At 45.0% G+C, this 16632-nt stretch overlaps 1 protein-coding gene across 3 annotated transcripts in view; it reads right to left on the reverse strand.

Moving 5' to 3' along the window:
- The window catches only part of FBLN5 (fibulin 5), a 102784-nt gene that overhangs the window by 65859 nt on the left and 20293 nt on the right, over window positions 1-16632 (reverse strand). For all 3 annotated transcript variants that reach the window (XM_021099623.1, XM_001929027.3, XM_005656447.3), the window contains 2 exons: window positions 14786-14837; window positions 3260-3514 (listed from right to left, as the gene is read on the reverse strand). In XM_021099623.1, the coding sequence (XP_020955282.1) occupies window positions 3260-3514; window positions 14786-14837 (307 nt within the window). The remainder of the gene's footprint in view (window positions 1-3259; window positions 3515-14785; window positions 14838-16632) is intronic.

Consider the following 16632-nt stretch of genomic DNA (forward strand, 5'->3'; position numbering starts at 1 on the left):
AAGATGGAGAGCCTTCCACGGCTTGTTTGGATCCAATTCCGAAATATCAGTAGGAAAAAAAGGACATTTATGAAATGATCAAGAAAATGTGAACCCCGTCTGGATACTTAATGATAACTAGGAATTACTGCAGCGTTCATAGTGGTATTGCGGCTACTGTTTTTTTTGTTGTTTTTTTGTTTGTTTGTTTGTTTGTTTTTTGAAAGACGCTTTATCTCTTAGAGATACATGCTGAAGTATTTAAGGGTAAAGTAATTTGATGCCTGAGATTTGCTTTCAGTTGATCCACTGGGTCAGAATAAAGAAGAAACAGGAATGGGTCTGTATTGACAATTTATGAAGCTGGGTGATAAGTAGGTAAGTGTTCTTTATGCACGCTCTGCTTTGGTCTAGGTCCAAAGTTTTATTTGAACAAAAATTTATGTCCCGAGAACGCCCTAGTTTCTCATCATTGCTCCAGGACTGGCTGCTGGGAGGATGGAGGACACCTTTACCTCCCTGAGCCTCCGTCTCCTCATCCCGAGCTTCAGTGGGTTCAAATCTGGGCTCAGCCCCCAATTGCTGTGTGACCTTGGACAGATTCTTAACCTGTCTGTGCTTCAGGGGGCAACGAGGCGAACAGGAAGAAGAATAGTCCTCCCGCCTAGGGTTGTGGTGAGGGTTCCGTATGTTCATTCATGTAAAGATCCTGGCATGCAGCACTACGTGAGTGAGTGCTATTATTACTACGGCTGCTGTCGTTGCTGTCGTTGACTATTTTCTAGGTGGAGGAAGAGGAGGAGAGGGCCCCCTTGGAGCTGCGGTCCTCCTCTCCCAGAACACCCCTGTTTCAGAAGCGCCTTCCAGTTCTACCTGATCACACAATTGCTCAGGGCAGCTTCCTGCAGGATCAGACCCAGGTTCTGGGAAACAGAGATGTGCTCTCTTCTGGCGCAGTGACAACCTGCTCACCTCTCTTCCCAACAGTGTCCCCCTCTCAGCTCCTTGGGTTCCTTCCCCCTCTTCTGCTGCCTCCGAACTTTGCTGCCCTTTGTCCTGTCCCCACCCCTTTCCAGCGCCGCCCCTCTCACAATGCCCAGAAGGCCCCGTGTAAACCAGGAAACGGCAGGCAGGGTGGAGGGGGGGCGGTGAGCAGGAAGAACCCGGGCCTTCTGAATGCCCGATGCTGAGCTCTTTGGAAGTGGACGGGCCCGGTGCCAGTCCTCACTGGGGTTCCCAGACTGTATTCTTCTTACAAAAGGGCCATGATGGAGGCTCCACATCTCCTGTGGGACAGGTTGGGGGCCATAAAACTGCATGATGTCACATGGACCAGGAGATGAAGAGGTTTCCCAGATGCAGCCTTATTCTCAAGGGCACTGGGATCCTGGAAAGCGGGGTGTGGGAGGACAGGGGGCCCTTCAGAGAGCCCCACAGCCTGTCCCAGCTGTTCCACAAAAGGGGCCTGTGGGATGGCCCAGGACATCCGGGGAGCGGCCTGCCCCGTGGCTGCGGCCACCTGAGGCCCCCTCCCGGATCCTGGAGCGCTTCGACGGGTCATTACACCCCCTTCCTCCCCTCAACACCTGCACAGGGCCACCCGGCTTATCCAGCCCCACATCCTATAAGAGCAGCACCTCCACCTCCAACCCCCCTTTCTCTGCATTTCCTCTGGGATCATTTCTTTTCTGCCAAACGAGAGAGGTCAGGTGGGTGAGTTAAGAAAACTTGGCCAGGGAGTAGGAGAGCTGGACTCCCATCCAACCTTGGCAACTGCCTAACCTGGTAGAGTCCAGGTTCTCTTTTTCATCAAATGAAAAGGCTGCCATTAAAGAGTGTTCAAGTCCCTTCCAGGTACAGAGTTCCATTGCCCTGCTGGTTACAAGGAAGTGTGTTACTATCTTGCCCACCAGCGCTTCAGTCCAGGGCTCAGCTCGACTGGGTGCCACACTTCTTCCCCTGGTACACTCATTTATATTCAAAATGACCACCAACCAGTTCTCCCCTGCCCCCCCCCCATACACAGACATCCCTCCCCTTGAGACTAGTGAGAACAGAAAATTTTGGTTAAGGTGTATCCAGTTTTCCCTCTTAGCTCTGAAAGACACTGGTTTGCATATTATTGCCATGGAGTCAAATGGAAATGCACACGCATTTGCATGAACAGACAGAAGACAATACAAAATAACCAACACAGCCTCTCTAACAGTAGATAATGGCTCAATCTACTGAGCCCTGAAATGGGACCAACAAAAATCTCCCTAAGCCGAGTGATGGCCTCCCAAACTTTCAGGGTATAGAAAGGCGATATTAGAATTTCAATTCACATTTATTTTGCTCACATCGAAATTTAAATTTTAAACTTTCTATCTCTTACGTAGGCTTTATACTTTTCAAGCCATATTAGAAACACAGGACATGTGTGTAATTTATAAATATGCATATAGTAAAGATCCTGGGTCAAAAAGGTTTTGCGGATGGGGTGCATCACCACAAAACTTTGGGGCCCTCACCACTCTAGACCAGTGGCAAGGTTTTGGTCCAACCTGAGCCAAAGTGAGCAAGGAAGATCCCAAGTCTCCGCCAAGGCCACACGGGCCAACAAGGCACCCAACACACCACTTGCCAATTAGCCTGGGGACCTCACGGCACATGGTGTCCCTTCTTCCCCAAGGTCTACTCTTGCCATGAGCTCTCAGCAGCAAGGCTCCTTTTGGGCAAAAGAACACTGGTCCCCACCCAAGGAACCCACCTTCTTTCCAGAATAGTTGGTCTTAGCCTTCAAGGCTTCTTTACCTAAGGAGCCGGTGCTCCACTCAAGGGTGAGTGGAGTTGAAGACTCTTCTCTCCGGGAATCACTTACTAAGTTTGACCAGATATACTTGTTATTGAAGAGGGAAAATATGAGCTTGGTCTTTAAATAGATAGAAAATAGATGCCATGAAAAGAGAGATGATGGATAGATAGATAGATAGATAGATAGATAGATAGATAGATTGATAGATCGATAGATAGAAGGATGGAGAGAAAGAGAGAAAGGAAGGAAGAGCGAAAAAGCAAATTGGCTTTCTGGAGAAGAGCCAGTGAAACTAAACTCCTCCTTAGCTGGGAGGGCACCCAGAGACACAGGCCACTGAGAGTGAAAGAACCGCATAGGATGTATGCTGTTTTACCAGTGCCCTGCATAGCAGCTGACATCCCATCTGGTGGACCTGCTGGATGAGGGCACTGCCATCCTCAAGCAGAGGGGCAAGAAAGCCTAGGACGCTGGGCTACTCACCCACACACTGGTTGCTTTCATCCATCTGGTATCCAAAGCGACATATGAGAGGCCTCGAAATCGTGGGGTAGTTTGGAGCTGACAGCGGGGGTGCAGCTGCTGGGTACGGCCCTGAGTAGGGGTTGGAGTAGGGGTTGGAGTAGGGCCCTCGGTACACTGGGTTCGTTCGGGGGATGCACAAATACCCGCCGTTTTGGTTAACACACATCATGTCTCCTCGGCAGGCCTCGGGGATAGTCCGGCACTCATCGATATCTGAAAGGACCACAGAAAGGACAAGCGTGAGTGGCCCTCCGGCCATGCTGTGCGTGTGTAAGCAGAGCTCTGTCCCAGGAGCACCACGAAGGACCCTAAAACACTCTCTACCAGCATCTGTTCCCAAACACGTAGGGTCGTTCCCGGCTCATCGTTGGCAGGCACTCTGCAAACACTGGCTGAATTGAATCAAACTGACAGGTGTCACCCCCAACACGGGCCACCCAACACCAATGTCGTGATGTTTGGCCCACAGCTACAAAAACCTACACTGTCACACGCTTCATCCTTTTCTCTAAATGAACCCGCATTGAAAACCCAAGGAAGCATTTTTTTTTCTTCAATCTTACAGCAAATAAAAAAACACTATCAATTATCAAAAATAGAAGGTAAGAATAAAAATAAATATATAACCATTAAAATCAAGAGTGTTTATCTGGGGTGCCCATATGATACTGGGAAACACCGGGGCAGGCATAATAATTGCACACACTTCTACTCCAAATAACAGCTGGGCAGGGAGAAAGCATCCCTTGTATCCAGAAAGATAAAGCTTGGCCAAGGCCTAGTTATATGGTAGGAAAGTGGAGACTCACTTGAGAGTCAGCTCACGCTGTGCTGACAAACAAGACCCATTTCCAGCCAGGCTAGTGCTCTGCTTGTCCTGCCTAGAGTCGGGGCCGTAAAGGGGCAGGGTTTTCTCGAAAACCAGCTTTTTGAGGCCTGAACTGGGGTGCCAGCATGAGCAGCTGACCTGATCCCACCTGCTGGAGCCCCTCACCAGTCTAGGGTTCTGCTCCACAGGGGATCAGAGGCTTGGCAAGAGAGGCCTGAGTCCTGACCGCTCACCCCACTCATCTCATCAGAGACACTCTTGCCAACTCCCACCCCAGGAAAGAGAAACGTGGAGCCCCGGTCTCCAGCCACGAGCCTGCAGTCATCATTAAAACTGGCCAGAAAAGATGGCTGCCACCCCCCTCTGCTTCCCTTGGCACATCCTCAACCCCCTTGACTCGAAGTCAACATGCAAGCCACGAGCTTCCTCACCACGTGTCATTCTTTTCAGCCCTAAACTCCGAGATTACAAATGATTCAGCCTAAATTAAACATCATTTAGGAGTTCCCGTTGTAGCTCCATGGTAACGAACCTGACTGGTATCCATGAGGATGTGGGTTCAATCCCTGGCCTTGCTCAGTGGGTTAAGGATCCAGCACTGCCATGAGCTGTGGTGTAAGTCGCAGACGTGGCTCGGATCCCGCATGGCTGTGGCTGTGACATAGGCTGGCAACCACAGCTCCAATGTGACCCCTAGCCTGGGAACTTACATATGCCACAGGTACGGCCTTAAAAAGACAAAATAATAATAATAATAATTTAAAAGCTAAATATATCCCCAAAGTAAGGGCCTTTTTCTTTTTCTATACCCTATGCGCCATCCACAACAAACTATTCTATTCTCTGAATGTCTTTTCTACCCCTGGTATTTGAATACGCCATTCCTACCACCTGAAATGCCATTTCTCAGGATCCTATTCATCCTTCAACACCTAATTCAAACGTGACCTCCACGAAGGCTTTCTTTACTGACACCAGACATAAGGCCTCATTCTCTCCCCTACTTCTTTCCCCCCGATCCCCAGCCCTGTAGCATGCAGAAATTCCTAGGCCAGGGATCAAACCCATGACATGGCAATGACCTGAGCCACCAGAGATCTTCCCTCTCCCCTATTTCTGCAGCACTGACTGCCTTCATCTCAACTTGACAGTGACTTTACTCCACCCTGTACAGTTTCCTCCGTGTTGTCTGCCTTTCCCATGAGATGGCATGCTGGGAGAAGAGCCCCCACATGTTCTCAGAACAGGATGAGAATTAGACCTTGAGATGGGGGGACTACCTGAATTATCTGGGTGGGCCCAATGGCATCCCATAAATACTTAGAAGTAGAAGAAGGAGCAGAAGGATTGGTCAGAGACAAGACAACAGGGCAAGAAGAGACTGGAAGCATGGGAGGGACTTAACTTGCTGGCGTTAACAACGGAGGAGGGGCCCTGAGCCAAGGGAGAAGGTGGGCTCTAGGACCTGAGAAAGGCCTTCAGCCAACAGCCAGCAAGGAAACAGTGGCCTTGGTTCTACAACTGCAAGAAACTGAATTCTGTGCAAATATAAATCAATACAGCCTCAATGGAAAGCAGGATGGAGGATCCTCAAAAAAAAATTAAAACTAGAAATACCCTATGATGCAGCAATTCCACTTCTGGGTATATATCCAAAGAGGAGAGATATCTGTACTGCATGTTGCTGAAGCATTAGTCCCAACGGCCAAGATATGGAAACAACCCAAGTGTCCATCAATGGATAAAGATCTGGGAGAGATAGATACAGATACAGATACAGATATGCATACACATATACATATATATGATATAATAATAGTAATATGAATATTATTCAGCCTTAAGTAGAAAGAAAACCTGCCATTTGCCACAACACCGATGGACCTTGAGGGCATTATGCTAAATGAAATAAGTCAGATCAAAACAACTACTGTGTTATGTAACTTATATGTAGAATCCAAAAAAGGCAAACTTATAGAAATAAAGAGGACAGTGGTGGTCACCAGGTAGAATAAATGGGGAAACACAAAGGGTACAAACTACAAGTTAGAAGATGGGTAAGTACTCAGGAGCTAAAGTACCACGTGGTGATTATAATTCACAATCCTGCATCATATACTTGCAAATTGCTAAGAGTGTAAAGCCTGAATGTTCTTACTACAGAAAAGAAATGGTAATTATGTGATGTGACGGAGCTGTTAGCTAAGCCATAGTGGTGATCACATTGTAATATGTAAGGGTATCAGGCAACACGTTGGACACCTTAAACTTACAGTGTCGTACGTCAATTATCTCAGTTTAAAAAATAAAACCTGGAGGGTGGGACCAAGATGGAGGAGGCGTAAGATAAGGTGCTCACCCTCTCACATAAACACACAAACACACACACAAAAAAACCCATCTACATGTACACCGATTCACACAGAATATCCACTGAATGCTGGCAGAAGACCTTAAACCTCCAAAAAAGGCAAGAAACCCTCCACATAACTGGGTAGAAAAAAAGAGAGGGAGCAAGAATCAGGACAGGACTAGCTCTCCTGAGAGGGAGCTGTGAAAAAGAAAAGGAACACACACCCTGAGAGGCCACCTAACTGACAGGGAGATCAGTCGAGAAGGAGGGATCTCAGAGCCTCAGGGAAAAGTGCAGCAGCTGGACAGAGGAGGGCAAAGCAGAGAGAGAGCAGCATAGACCATCAGTACCACCTCCCAGGACACAACAGCCTGAGATGCTTGGAAGGGGGCTGGGCGCTGAGACTTAGGCTCTGGAGGTCAGTTCCAGGAAGAAAACTAGGGTTGGTTGTGGGGAAACAGCCTAAAGGGCCAGGGAGCACTGCATCAAGGGTTGGAGAGCAAAGAGCCACAGCCAAGGAAACCAGGGAAGAGGTATGGGCCTTTAGGAGAAGCAAGGCACCATTGTTGGGGAGGGCGAGAGGAGGAAGGGCGGACTGCCATAGGAATATCTTTCTCTGTGCAGGTGCAAACACTTGGAGGGCAGGGCTATGGGCAGCAAGGTGCCTCTTGTACAGGCTATGGGTAGCGATGCCTCCTGCATGGGCTAAGCATGATGGGGCACCTCTTCCGTGGTCTAGAGGTGGCAGGGTGCAAACCATCATGGTCAATTCAGACCCCAGAGGTGGGCATAGCCCACCACCACTAGGGGTCCATGAACAGCCACTACCTGCAGACCCAGTCACCTCCAAGGTTGGCACAGAGGAGGGCACTGCAACCAAGCACCACTGGTTGTTGCTCTCACTCCCCTGGGAATGCACACACTCTGCCACTGGCACTACCAAAAGCTCCAGGCGCCACCTACACCTGCCTGAGGGTCACCGCCACTTCCCAGAGCTCCGCAACTAGGAGCAGCCTGCACCACCTTCCTGCAGGTCCTTGCTATTGTCAAGGGCCCAGCAACCAGGCACTGGCTACTAGCCCTGCCCATTGCCTCCATCTCCCAGGAAGCATGCATAGCACACTATCAAGGGGATAACAGCCTGCACACACTGAGGAAAGAGACAGCAAGCATCCAAACCAAAAGCAGCCCTCATACCAAAAATAAATAGAAAGCTCTCACAAAATATCCAGGGGCACTTCCACATATAAATAGACCTTCAAGACTATAGTAGTTGTTTTCCCTAAACCCACAGAATAAGAAAAATACAAGCAAAATGAAGACACTCTGGCACCATTTCCAGTTAAAAGAGCAGGAAAATTCCCCTGAAGGAGCAAACAATGAAACAGACCTCTGCAGTCTGACAGACATTGAGTTCAAAAAGGAGATAGTTAGGAGTTCCTGTCGTGGTGCAGTGGTTAACGAATCTGACTAGGAATCATAAAGTTGCGGGTTCGATCCCTGGTCTCACTCAGTGGGTTAAGGATCTGGCGTTGCCGTGAGCTGTGGTGTAGGTTGCAGACACGGCTCGGATCCCGCGTTGCTGTGGCTCTGGTGTAGGCCAGTGGCTGCAGCTCCAATTAGACCCCTAGCCTGGGAATCTCCATATGCTGTGGGAGCAGCCCTAGAAAAGGGAAAAAGACAAAAAAAAAAAAAAAAAAAAAAAAAAAAGGAGATAGTTAAAATACTGAAGGAATTAAGAGCAGATATAAACATTAACGCAGATTACTTTAGACAGGAACTAGAAAATATAAAGAGGAGCCAAGAAAAATTAGAAAATTCATTTGCAAAAATGCAAGCTGACTTAAAGGCACCAAAGAACAGAATGAATAATGCAGAAGAACAAATTAGTAACTTGGAAGATGGAATAATGGAAATCACACAATCAGGACAGCAGGCAGAAAACCAAATGAAAAAACATGAAAGCAATATAAGAGATCTATGAGATAACATAATATGGGCCAATCTATGCATAAGAGGAATTCCAGAAGGAGAAGAAAAAGAAAAGGGGATTGAAAATATATTTGAAGAAATTGTGGTGGAAAACTTTCCAAATCTAAAGGATAGAAATATCAATATGCAGAAGCAAAGAGAGCCCCAAACAAGTTGAACCCAAACAGGCCCACACCAAGACATATTATAATAAAAATGGCAAAAGTTAAAAATAAGGACAGGATTCTAAAGGCAGCAAGAGAAAAAGTCTGAATTATAAGAGAACCCTCATAAGGCTATCAGCCAAATTCTCTACAGAAATACTATAGGCCAGAAGAGGGTGGCAAGATATATTCAAAGTTCTAAAAGGGAAAAATTTGCAGCCTAGAATACTCTACCCAGCAAGGATATCATTTAAAATGGAAGAAGAAATAAAGAATTTCTTCAAAAAACAAAAACTAAAAAAGTACAGCAATACTATACCCATTCTAAAAAAAATACCGAAAGGGCTCCCCTAAATAAAAAAGAAGAACTAGCATGGAGGAAATCACAATTGAAAAGTAATCACTTAAATAAGCCAGTATACTGATCTAAAAGGGAAAAAAACAAAACAAAACAAAACAAAAAAAAACTACTGTAAAAGCAATGACAAACAGAAGGAACAGCAAAAGGATAAATATGAAGATGCTAAAAAAGATATCAAAATCATAAAATGTGGGGAAGGAAAGTAGAAAGAAAATCTAGACTCTTTTTTTTAGAGTGTGTTTGAGCCTATATGACTATCAAGCTAAAGCAAGCAGGTATAATACGGAAGGGGTTAAGATACTTGAAAAATAGGATACCCACAAATCAAAACCAAACAATAAATTCAGAAAAACTAAAAAGAAGAAGACATGAGCATAAAATACAAGGAAGTCATCCACCCAAAAAAAGAAAGGAACAAAGGAAAAACATAAAATCAACTGGAAAAGAAGGTTAAAATGGCAATAAATACATATTTATCAATAACTGCCTTAAATGTCAACGGACTGAATACTCAAACAAAAAACATAGACTGGCACAGTGGATGAAAAAACAAGAGCCTACAATATGCTGTCTATAAGAGACTCACCTTGGGGCAAAGGACACATAAATTGAAAGTGGGCTGATATAAAAATATATTTGATATGAATGGAAAAGACAGGAAATCAGGAGTTGCAATACTCGCATCAGACAAAATAGACTTTAAAACAAAGGCCATGAAGAAAGACAAAGAAGGACACTATTTAATGATGAAAGGATCTATTTAAGAAGAGGATTACACTCATCAATATAAATGCCCCTAAATATAGGAGCACCCAAATACATACAACAAATACTAATGGACCTAAGAGGAAAAATTGATAGGAATACAGTAATAGTAGGAGACTTTAACAGCCCACTCACATCAATAGACAGATTCTCTAGACAGAAAATCAATAAGGCAACAAAGATCATAAATGATGCAATAGAAAAGTTAGATTTAATTGACATTTTCAATACATTACATCCAAAAAAAATCAGAACTCGCTTTTTTTTTTTTCAAGTGCGCATGGAACAATCTCAAGGATTGACCACATACTGGGGCACAGAACTAACCTCAACAAATTTAAGAGTATAGAAATTATTTCAAGTATTTTCTCTGACCACAATGGCCTGAAGCTAGAAAGCAACCACAGGAAAATAAATGAAAAAAACTGACTACATGGAGACTAAACAACATGCTACTAAAAAAACCAATGAGTCAATGAGGAAATCAAAAGGTAAATTTAGGAGTTCCCATCATGGCTCAGTGGTTAACGAGTCCGACTAGGAACCATGAGGTTGCGGGTTCAATCCCTGGCCTTGCTCAGTGGATTAGGAATCCAGTGTTGTCGTGAGCTGTGGTGTAGGTCACAGACGTGGCTCGGATCCCGCGTTGCTGTAGCTCTGGCGTAGGCTGGTGGCTACAGCTCCAATTCGACCCCTACCCTGGGAACATCCATGTGCCATGGGTGCGGCCCTAGAAAAGACAAACAAAAAGACAAAAAAAAAAAAGATAAATTTAAAAATACCTTGAGACAAATAACAATGAAAACACAACCTTTCAAAATCTATGGCATGCCACAAAAGCAGTTCAGAGCAATACAGGCCTTCCTCAAACGAGAAGAAAAAAATCTCAAATCAGCAACTTAACCTACCAGCTAAAAGCAGAACAAACAAAACCTAAAGTCAGCAGAAGGAAGGAAATCATAAAGATCAGAGAGGAAATTAATATAACAGACAGAAAAAAATCAATAAAACCAAGAACTGGTTCTTTTTTTTTTTTTAATTATTCAATGAATTTATCACATCTAGAGCTGGTTCTTCGAAAGGGTAAACAAAATTGACAAACCTCTGGCCAGAATCACCAAGAAGAGGAAAGGACTCAAATAAACAAAATAAGAAATGAAAAAGGAGAAATCTCAACAGATACTGCAGAATTACAAAAAACCATAAGAGAATACTATGAACAATTATATGCCAACAAATTTGACAACCTAGAAGAAATGGACAACTTTCTAGAAACATACAGCCCGACAAAACTGAGTCAAGAAGAAATAGATCAATTGAACAGACCGATCACTAGAAACGAAATTGAATATGTAATAAGAAACATTTCCTGAAGTTCCTGTCGTGACACAGTGGAAATGAATCTGACTAGGAACCATGAGGTTGCAGGTTCCATCCCTGGTCTCACTCAGTGGCTTAAGGATGCGGCATTGCTATGAGCTGTGGTGTAGGTTGCGGACATGGCTCGGATCCGGCGTTTCTGTGGCTGTGGTGTAGGCCAGCAGCTACAGCTCCGATTAGACCCCTAGCCTGGGAACCTCCATATGCCACGGGTGTGGCCATGAAAAGACAAAAACAAAACAAAACAAAAAACGCATTTCCTACAAACAAAAGTCCAGGGCCAGATGGCTGCACAGGTGAATCCTACCAAACTTACAAAGAACTTACACCTTCTTAAACTTTTCCAAATGTTGAAGAAGAAGGAAGAATCCCAAAAACATTCTATGAAGCCACCATCACCCTAATACCAAAACCAAAGACACTATCAAAGAAGAAAATTATAGGCCAATATCTCTGATAAATAGACGCAAAAATTCTCAACAAAATTTTAGCCAACTGAATCCAACAATGTATTAAAAAACGATCGTACACCACAACCAAGTGGGATTCATCCCAGGTTCACAAGGATCGTCAAACATCATACGCCACATTAATAAAAAAGTCAAAAAGCACATGATCATCTCAATAGATGCAAAAAAAGCATTTGACAAAATCCAATATCCGTTCATAATAAAAAAAAAAAACTCTTACCAAAATGGGTATAGAAGGATCATATCTTAACATAATAAAAGTCATTTATAACAAACCCACAGCAAATAAAATGCTCGGTGGAGAAAAGCCGCTAAAATCTGTAACAACACAAGAATGCCCACTCTCACCACTGTTTTTCAACATAGTATTGGAAGTCCTACCCAGAGCAATCAGACAAACAAAAGAAATAAAAGGTATCCACATTGGAAGAGAAGAGGTAAAACTGCCACCCTATGCAGATGACATGATACTATATATAGAAAACCCCAAAGACTCAACCCAAAAACTACTCAAGCTGATCAACAAATTCAGCAAAGTAGCAGGATATAAGATTAACATTCAGAAATCATTTCTGTATACTAACAATGAAATAGTAGAAAAGGAATACAAAAATACAATACCTTTTAAAATGGTACCCCCAAAAATCAAATACCTGGGAATAATCCTGACCAAGGAGGTGAAAGACTTATATGCTGAAAACTATAAAACATTAATCAAGGAAGCTAAAGAGGATTCAAAGAAATGGAAAGATATTCCATGCTCCTGGATTGGAAAAATTAATATTGTAAAAATGGCCACGCTACCCAAAGCAATCTACAGATTCAGTGCAATCCCTATCAGATTACCCATGACATTTTTCACAGAACTAGAACAAGAAATCCAAACATTTATATGGAACCATAAAAGGCCCAGAATTGCCAAAGAAATCCTGAGGAACAAACACCAAGCAGGAGGCAAAACTCTCCCAGACCTCAGGCAGTATTACAAAGCCACAGTCATCAAGACTGCATGATGTTGGTACCAAAACAGACTTAGAGACCAAGGGAACAGAATAGAGAACCCAGAAATAAACCCCGACACCTACAGTCAATTCATCTTTGACAAAGGAGACAAGAATATAAAATGGGAAAAAAACAGTCTCTTCAGCAGGTGGTGCTGGGAAACCTGGACAGCTGCATGTAAATCAATGAAAGTGGAACACACCCTCACACATGCACAAAAATAAACTCAAAATGGCTTAAATACTTAAACATGAGACAAGACACCATCAAACTCCTAGAAGAGAACATAGGCAAAACTTTCTCTGACATCAACCTTACAAATGTTTTCTAGGGTCAGTCTCCCAAGACAACAGAAATAAAAGCAAAAATAAACTAATAGAACCTAATCAAACTGACAAGCTTTTGCACAGCAAAGGAAAAAAAAAACACAAAGGCAACTTACAGAATGGGAGAAAATGGTTTCAAACGATGCTACCAATAATGGCTTCATCTCCAAAATATACAAAGAACTCATACAACTCAACAGCAAAAAAAAAATTAACCCAATAGAAAAATGGGCAGAAGACCTGAATAGACATTTCTTCAAAGAAGTCATACAGGAGTTCCCGTCGTGGCGCAGTGGTTAGCGAATCCAACTAGGAACCATGAGGTTGCGGGTTCGATCCCTGGCCTTGCTCAGTGGGTTAACGATCCAGCGTTGCCGTGAGCTGTGGTGTAGGTTGCAGACGTGGCTCGGATCCCGCGTTGCTGTGGCTCTGGCATAGGCCTGTGGCTACAGCTCCGATTTGACCCCTCGCCTGGGAACCTCCGTATGCTGCGGAAGCGGCCCTGGAAAAGGCAAAAAGACAAAAATAAAAATAAAAAACAAAGAAGTCATACAGATGGCCAACAGGCACATGAAGAAATGCTCAACATCACTAATTATTTGAGAAATGCAAATCAAAACTACAATGAGGTACCACCTCACATTGGTCAGAAGGGCCATCATTAGTAAGTATACAAATAACAAATGCTGCAGAGGGTGTGGAGAAAAGGGAACCCTCCTACACCGCTGGTGGGAATGTAAATTGGTACAACCACTATGGAAAGCAGTATGGAGGAACCTCAAAAACTATACATAGAACTACCATATGACCCAGCAATCCCACCCCTGGGCATCTATCCCAACAAAACTTTCATTCAAAAAGATACATGCACCCCTATGTTCAAAGCAGCACTCTTTTCAATAGCCAAGACATGGAAACAACCTAAATGTCCATCAACAGAGGAATGGATTAAGAAGATGTGGTACATATACACAATGAAACACTACTCAGCCGTAAAAAAGAACAAAATAATGCCATTTGCAGCAACATGGATGGAACTAGAGACTCTCATACTAAGCAAAGTAAGTCAGAAAGAGAAAGACAAATACCATATGATATCACTTATATCTAAAATCTAGTATGTGGCACAAATGAACCTATCTACAGAAAAGAAACAAACTCATGGACATGAATAGACTTGTGGTTGCCAAGGAGGAGGGGGAAGGAGTGGGATGGACTGGGAGTCTGGGGTTAATAGATGCAAACAATGGCATTTGCAGTGGATAAGCAATGAGGTCCCAGTGTATAGCACAGGGAACTATATCCACTTGTGATCGAACATGATAGAGGATAATGTGAGAAAAAGTATTAAAAAACTGGGTCACTTTGCTGTGCGGCAGAATTGACAGAATACTGTAAATCCACTATAATCAAAATGCTTTTAAAAGAATAAGGAGCTGAATGCTGCCGACATGACCAAGAACATGGACTCTTCCCTCAGCCTCCAAAAAAGCATAAGGCCCCGCGGACACTGGGATGCTAGCCTGGTAGAACCCCTGTTGGGCTTTGGACTTCTGCACCTGTGCAGTCATACATCTTCATTGTTTAAGCTCCTTAAGTCTGGGGCAGTGGCCTAGGAAACTGACTCAGATGGAGATAATTCTTGCTCATCTTTGTCCTGGAGCAGGGCTTGCTCAGCGCGGGACACAAACACAGCGATCCGTGGAAGGGTATCACTGGTTTCCACCGTTCTGTGCACGGTTTTCTTCCGTGGGCAAGGAGGATACAGATTTGACGATACTGAATGACAGCTGAGAGAGAAACGGCCCTGAATGGGGCCGTCACTGCACCCTACCCAGCAAAGGATCTTCAGGGGCCTCCTACCTAAACACTGTCCTGACGAGCGGTCCAGGTCAAAGCCGTTAGTGCATTGTTGCTGCAGGAAAGGAGAGAGAGAAAAAGCAGAGGTTATTTTACTGACTTTTTACTCTGTTGGAGGGGGGCAATGCCCACAGCATGCGAAAGTTCCCGGGCCAAGGATCCAAGCTGTGCCATGGCAGCGACAATGCCAGATCCCCAACACACTAAGCCACCAGGGAACTCCTAGCATTACTTTTTAAGTACCTGCATCATTGCACGAAAATGCCCATTTTTAGCAGATGGTTATTGGGGCTCTTCCTGTTCTAGTTATGAAGAGCAAAATAATAATCACATTGGGATCCACCCAGTGAAACCGCCCCCTGCTCATCCCTTTCTGGGAGAGGCTGTGGCTGCTTTCAGAGCAACCACTGTCTTTCTTTGGATGCTATTTAATCCCTTCTCGGCACCCAGCATGAGTTCTTCGCCCCCTGTAAAATCCTCTACCCGGTGTCAAGGTCTGTGTATAAAATAAATCTACACAGTGATGCCGTCAGCTTTCTAAGAAAAGTAGAATTGGGGAAATTCTTCCATTTCGACCTCAAGAAGACAATGACACACAGATGCTTCCAGAGACCGCCAGATCTCAACCGTCCCCGAAGGTTGGAGGGATCACGTACCACTTGAGCGACAATCTCACACATTTAGAAAAATCTCGTGGGGTTGACAATCACCCCTGAAGCTGACATGTTATAGGAACAAGTCAGGGAGGTGTGACTTTGCCTGTGAGGGCCCCGCCCCCGGCCGGCTGTAGGGTTTCAGTGTTCCCTGAGCTATGGGTGGGTTGGTTTGCAGAGATGATAGGTTTAGCTGTATTCCTGGGAGTAGGTTCAGGCATCTTAGGGCGTTGGGGCAAAAGAAATGGGATGGATGAGCCAGAAGGCTGTGTCACAATGTTCAGGAAACCAGGAGACTTGAGCAGCAGGCCTGGCTCGCCGACTAAGGGCAGGTGTGGGTTCAAGCCCACTGCCTGCCTTCAAATTCTCACTTAGCCTCTACTCCCTGCATACCTTGTCTAGGCCTCAGTTTCCTCCTCTGTGAAATGGGAATGACCGTATTTACTTCCAAGTGGTTGCAAGGACTACATTTTTATTGCATATAAAGTGTCTATAGGGCAGTAAACGCTATGCTCTAACCATGGCCCTCTCGGGGCTACATGTCTCCAGCTGTCACCACAAGGCTGGATTAGAGGATGCCAAGGTCCCCCCAAATTTAAGTCTTTGTTACTCTTCCCAAGATCCTTTTACGTCCAATGAAATATATTTCAAAATTCTGAATACAAAGGGAAAAAACATTCCTACCGGCCTGCAGCCCCTCAGGCCTGCTCGGAGTGGGGCTTCTCTCATTTCTGAGCTGAAGTCACAGAGCAGTGGCCCTGAGCTTCTCAGGAGAGATCCGCCCACGTCTCTCAAGGGTTGACGCCAAGCCTTTGTAACATCAGGGATGCTTCAGGCCCCTCCGTGCAGCCCCCAACAGCCTAAGCTCCCGCTTCACACTCCTCCCAGGGCCTGGGCCCAGAGGTGGGCCCTCATGGGCTGCGGGCTGAATCACCGCACACCGCACGTCGGCCTCCCTCTGCCCACCTCCTCCAGCGGGGCCTGCGTGTCTCTAGAACACACATGGGCCACAAGGGACTTGGGCACACGGGGCCACCATCTCCCAGAAACACTAGCACATCTTCGACATTTTAACACTTAAGGTCATTCAAGACCCCCCGAGGGACACACATGAGGCAGCATGATCTCATCAGATGAGTCTTGGACTGGGAGTCAGGACACCAAGGTCCCAGCCCTGCCATTTACAAGCTATGCCAC

The sequence above is a fragment of the Sus scrofa genome, chromosome 7, assembly GCF_000003025.6.
Source record: "Sus scrofa isolate TJ Tabasco breed Duroc chromosome 7, Sscrofa11.1, whole genome shotgun sequence".
Classification (NCBI taxonomy): Eukaryota; Metazoa; Chordata; class Mammalia; order Artiodactyla; family Suidae; genus Sus; species Sus scrofa.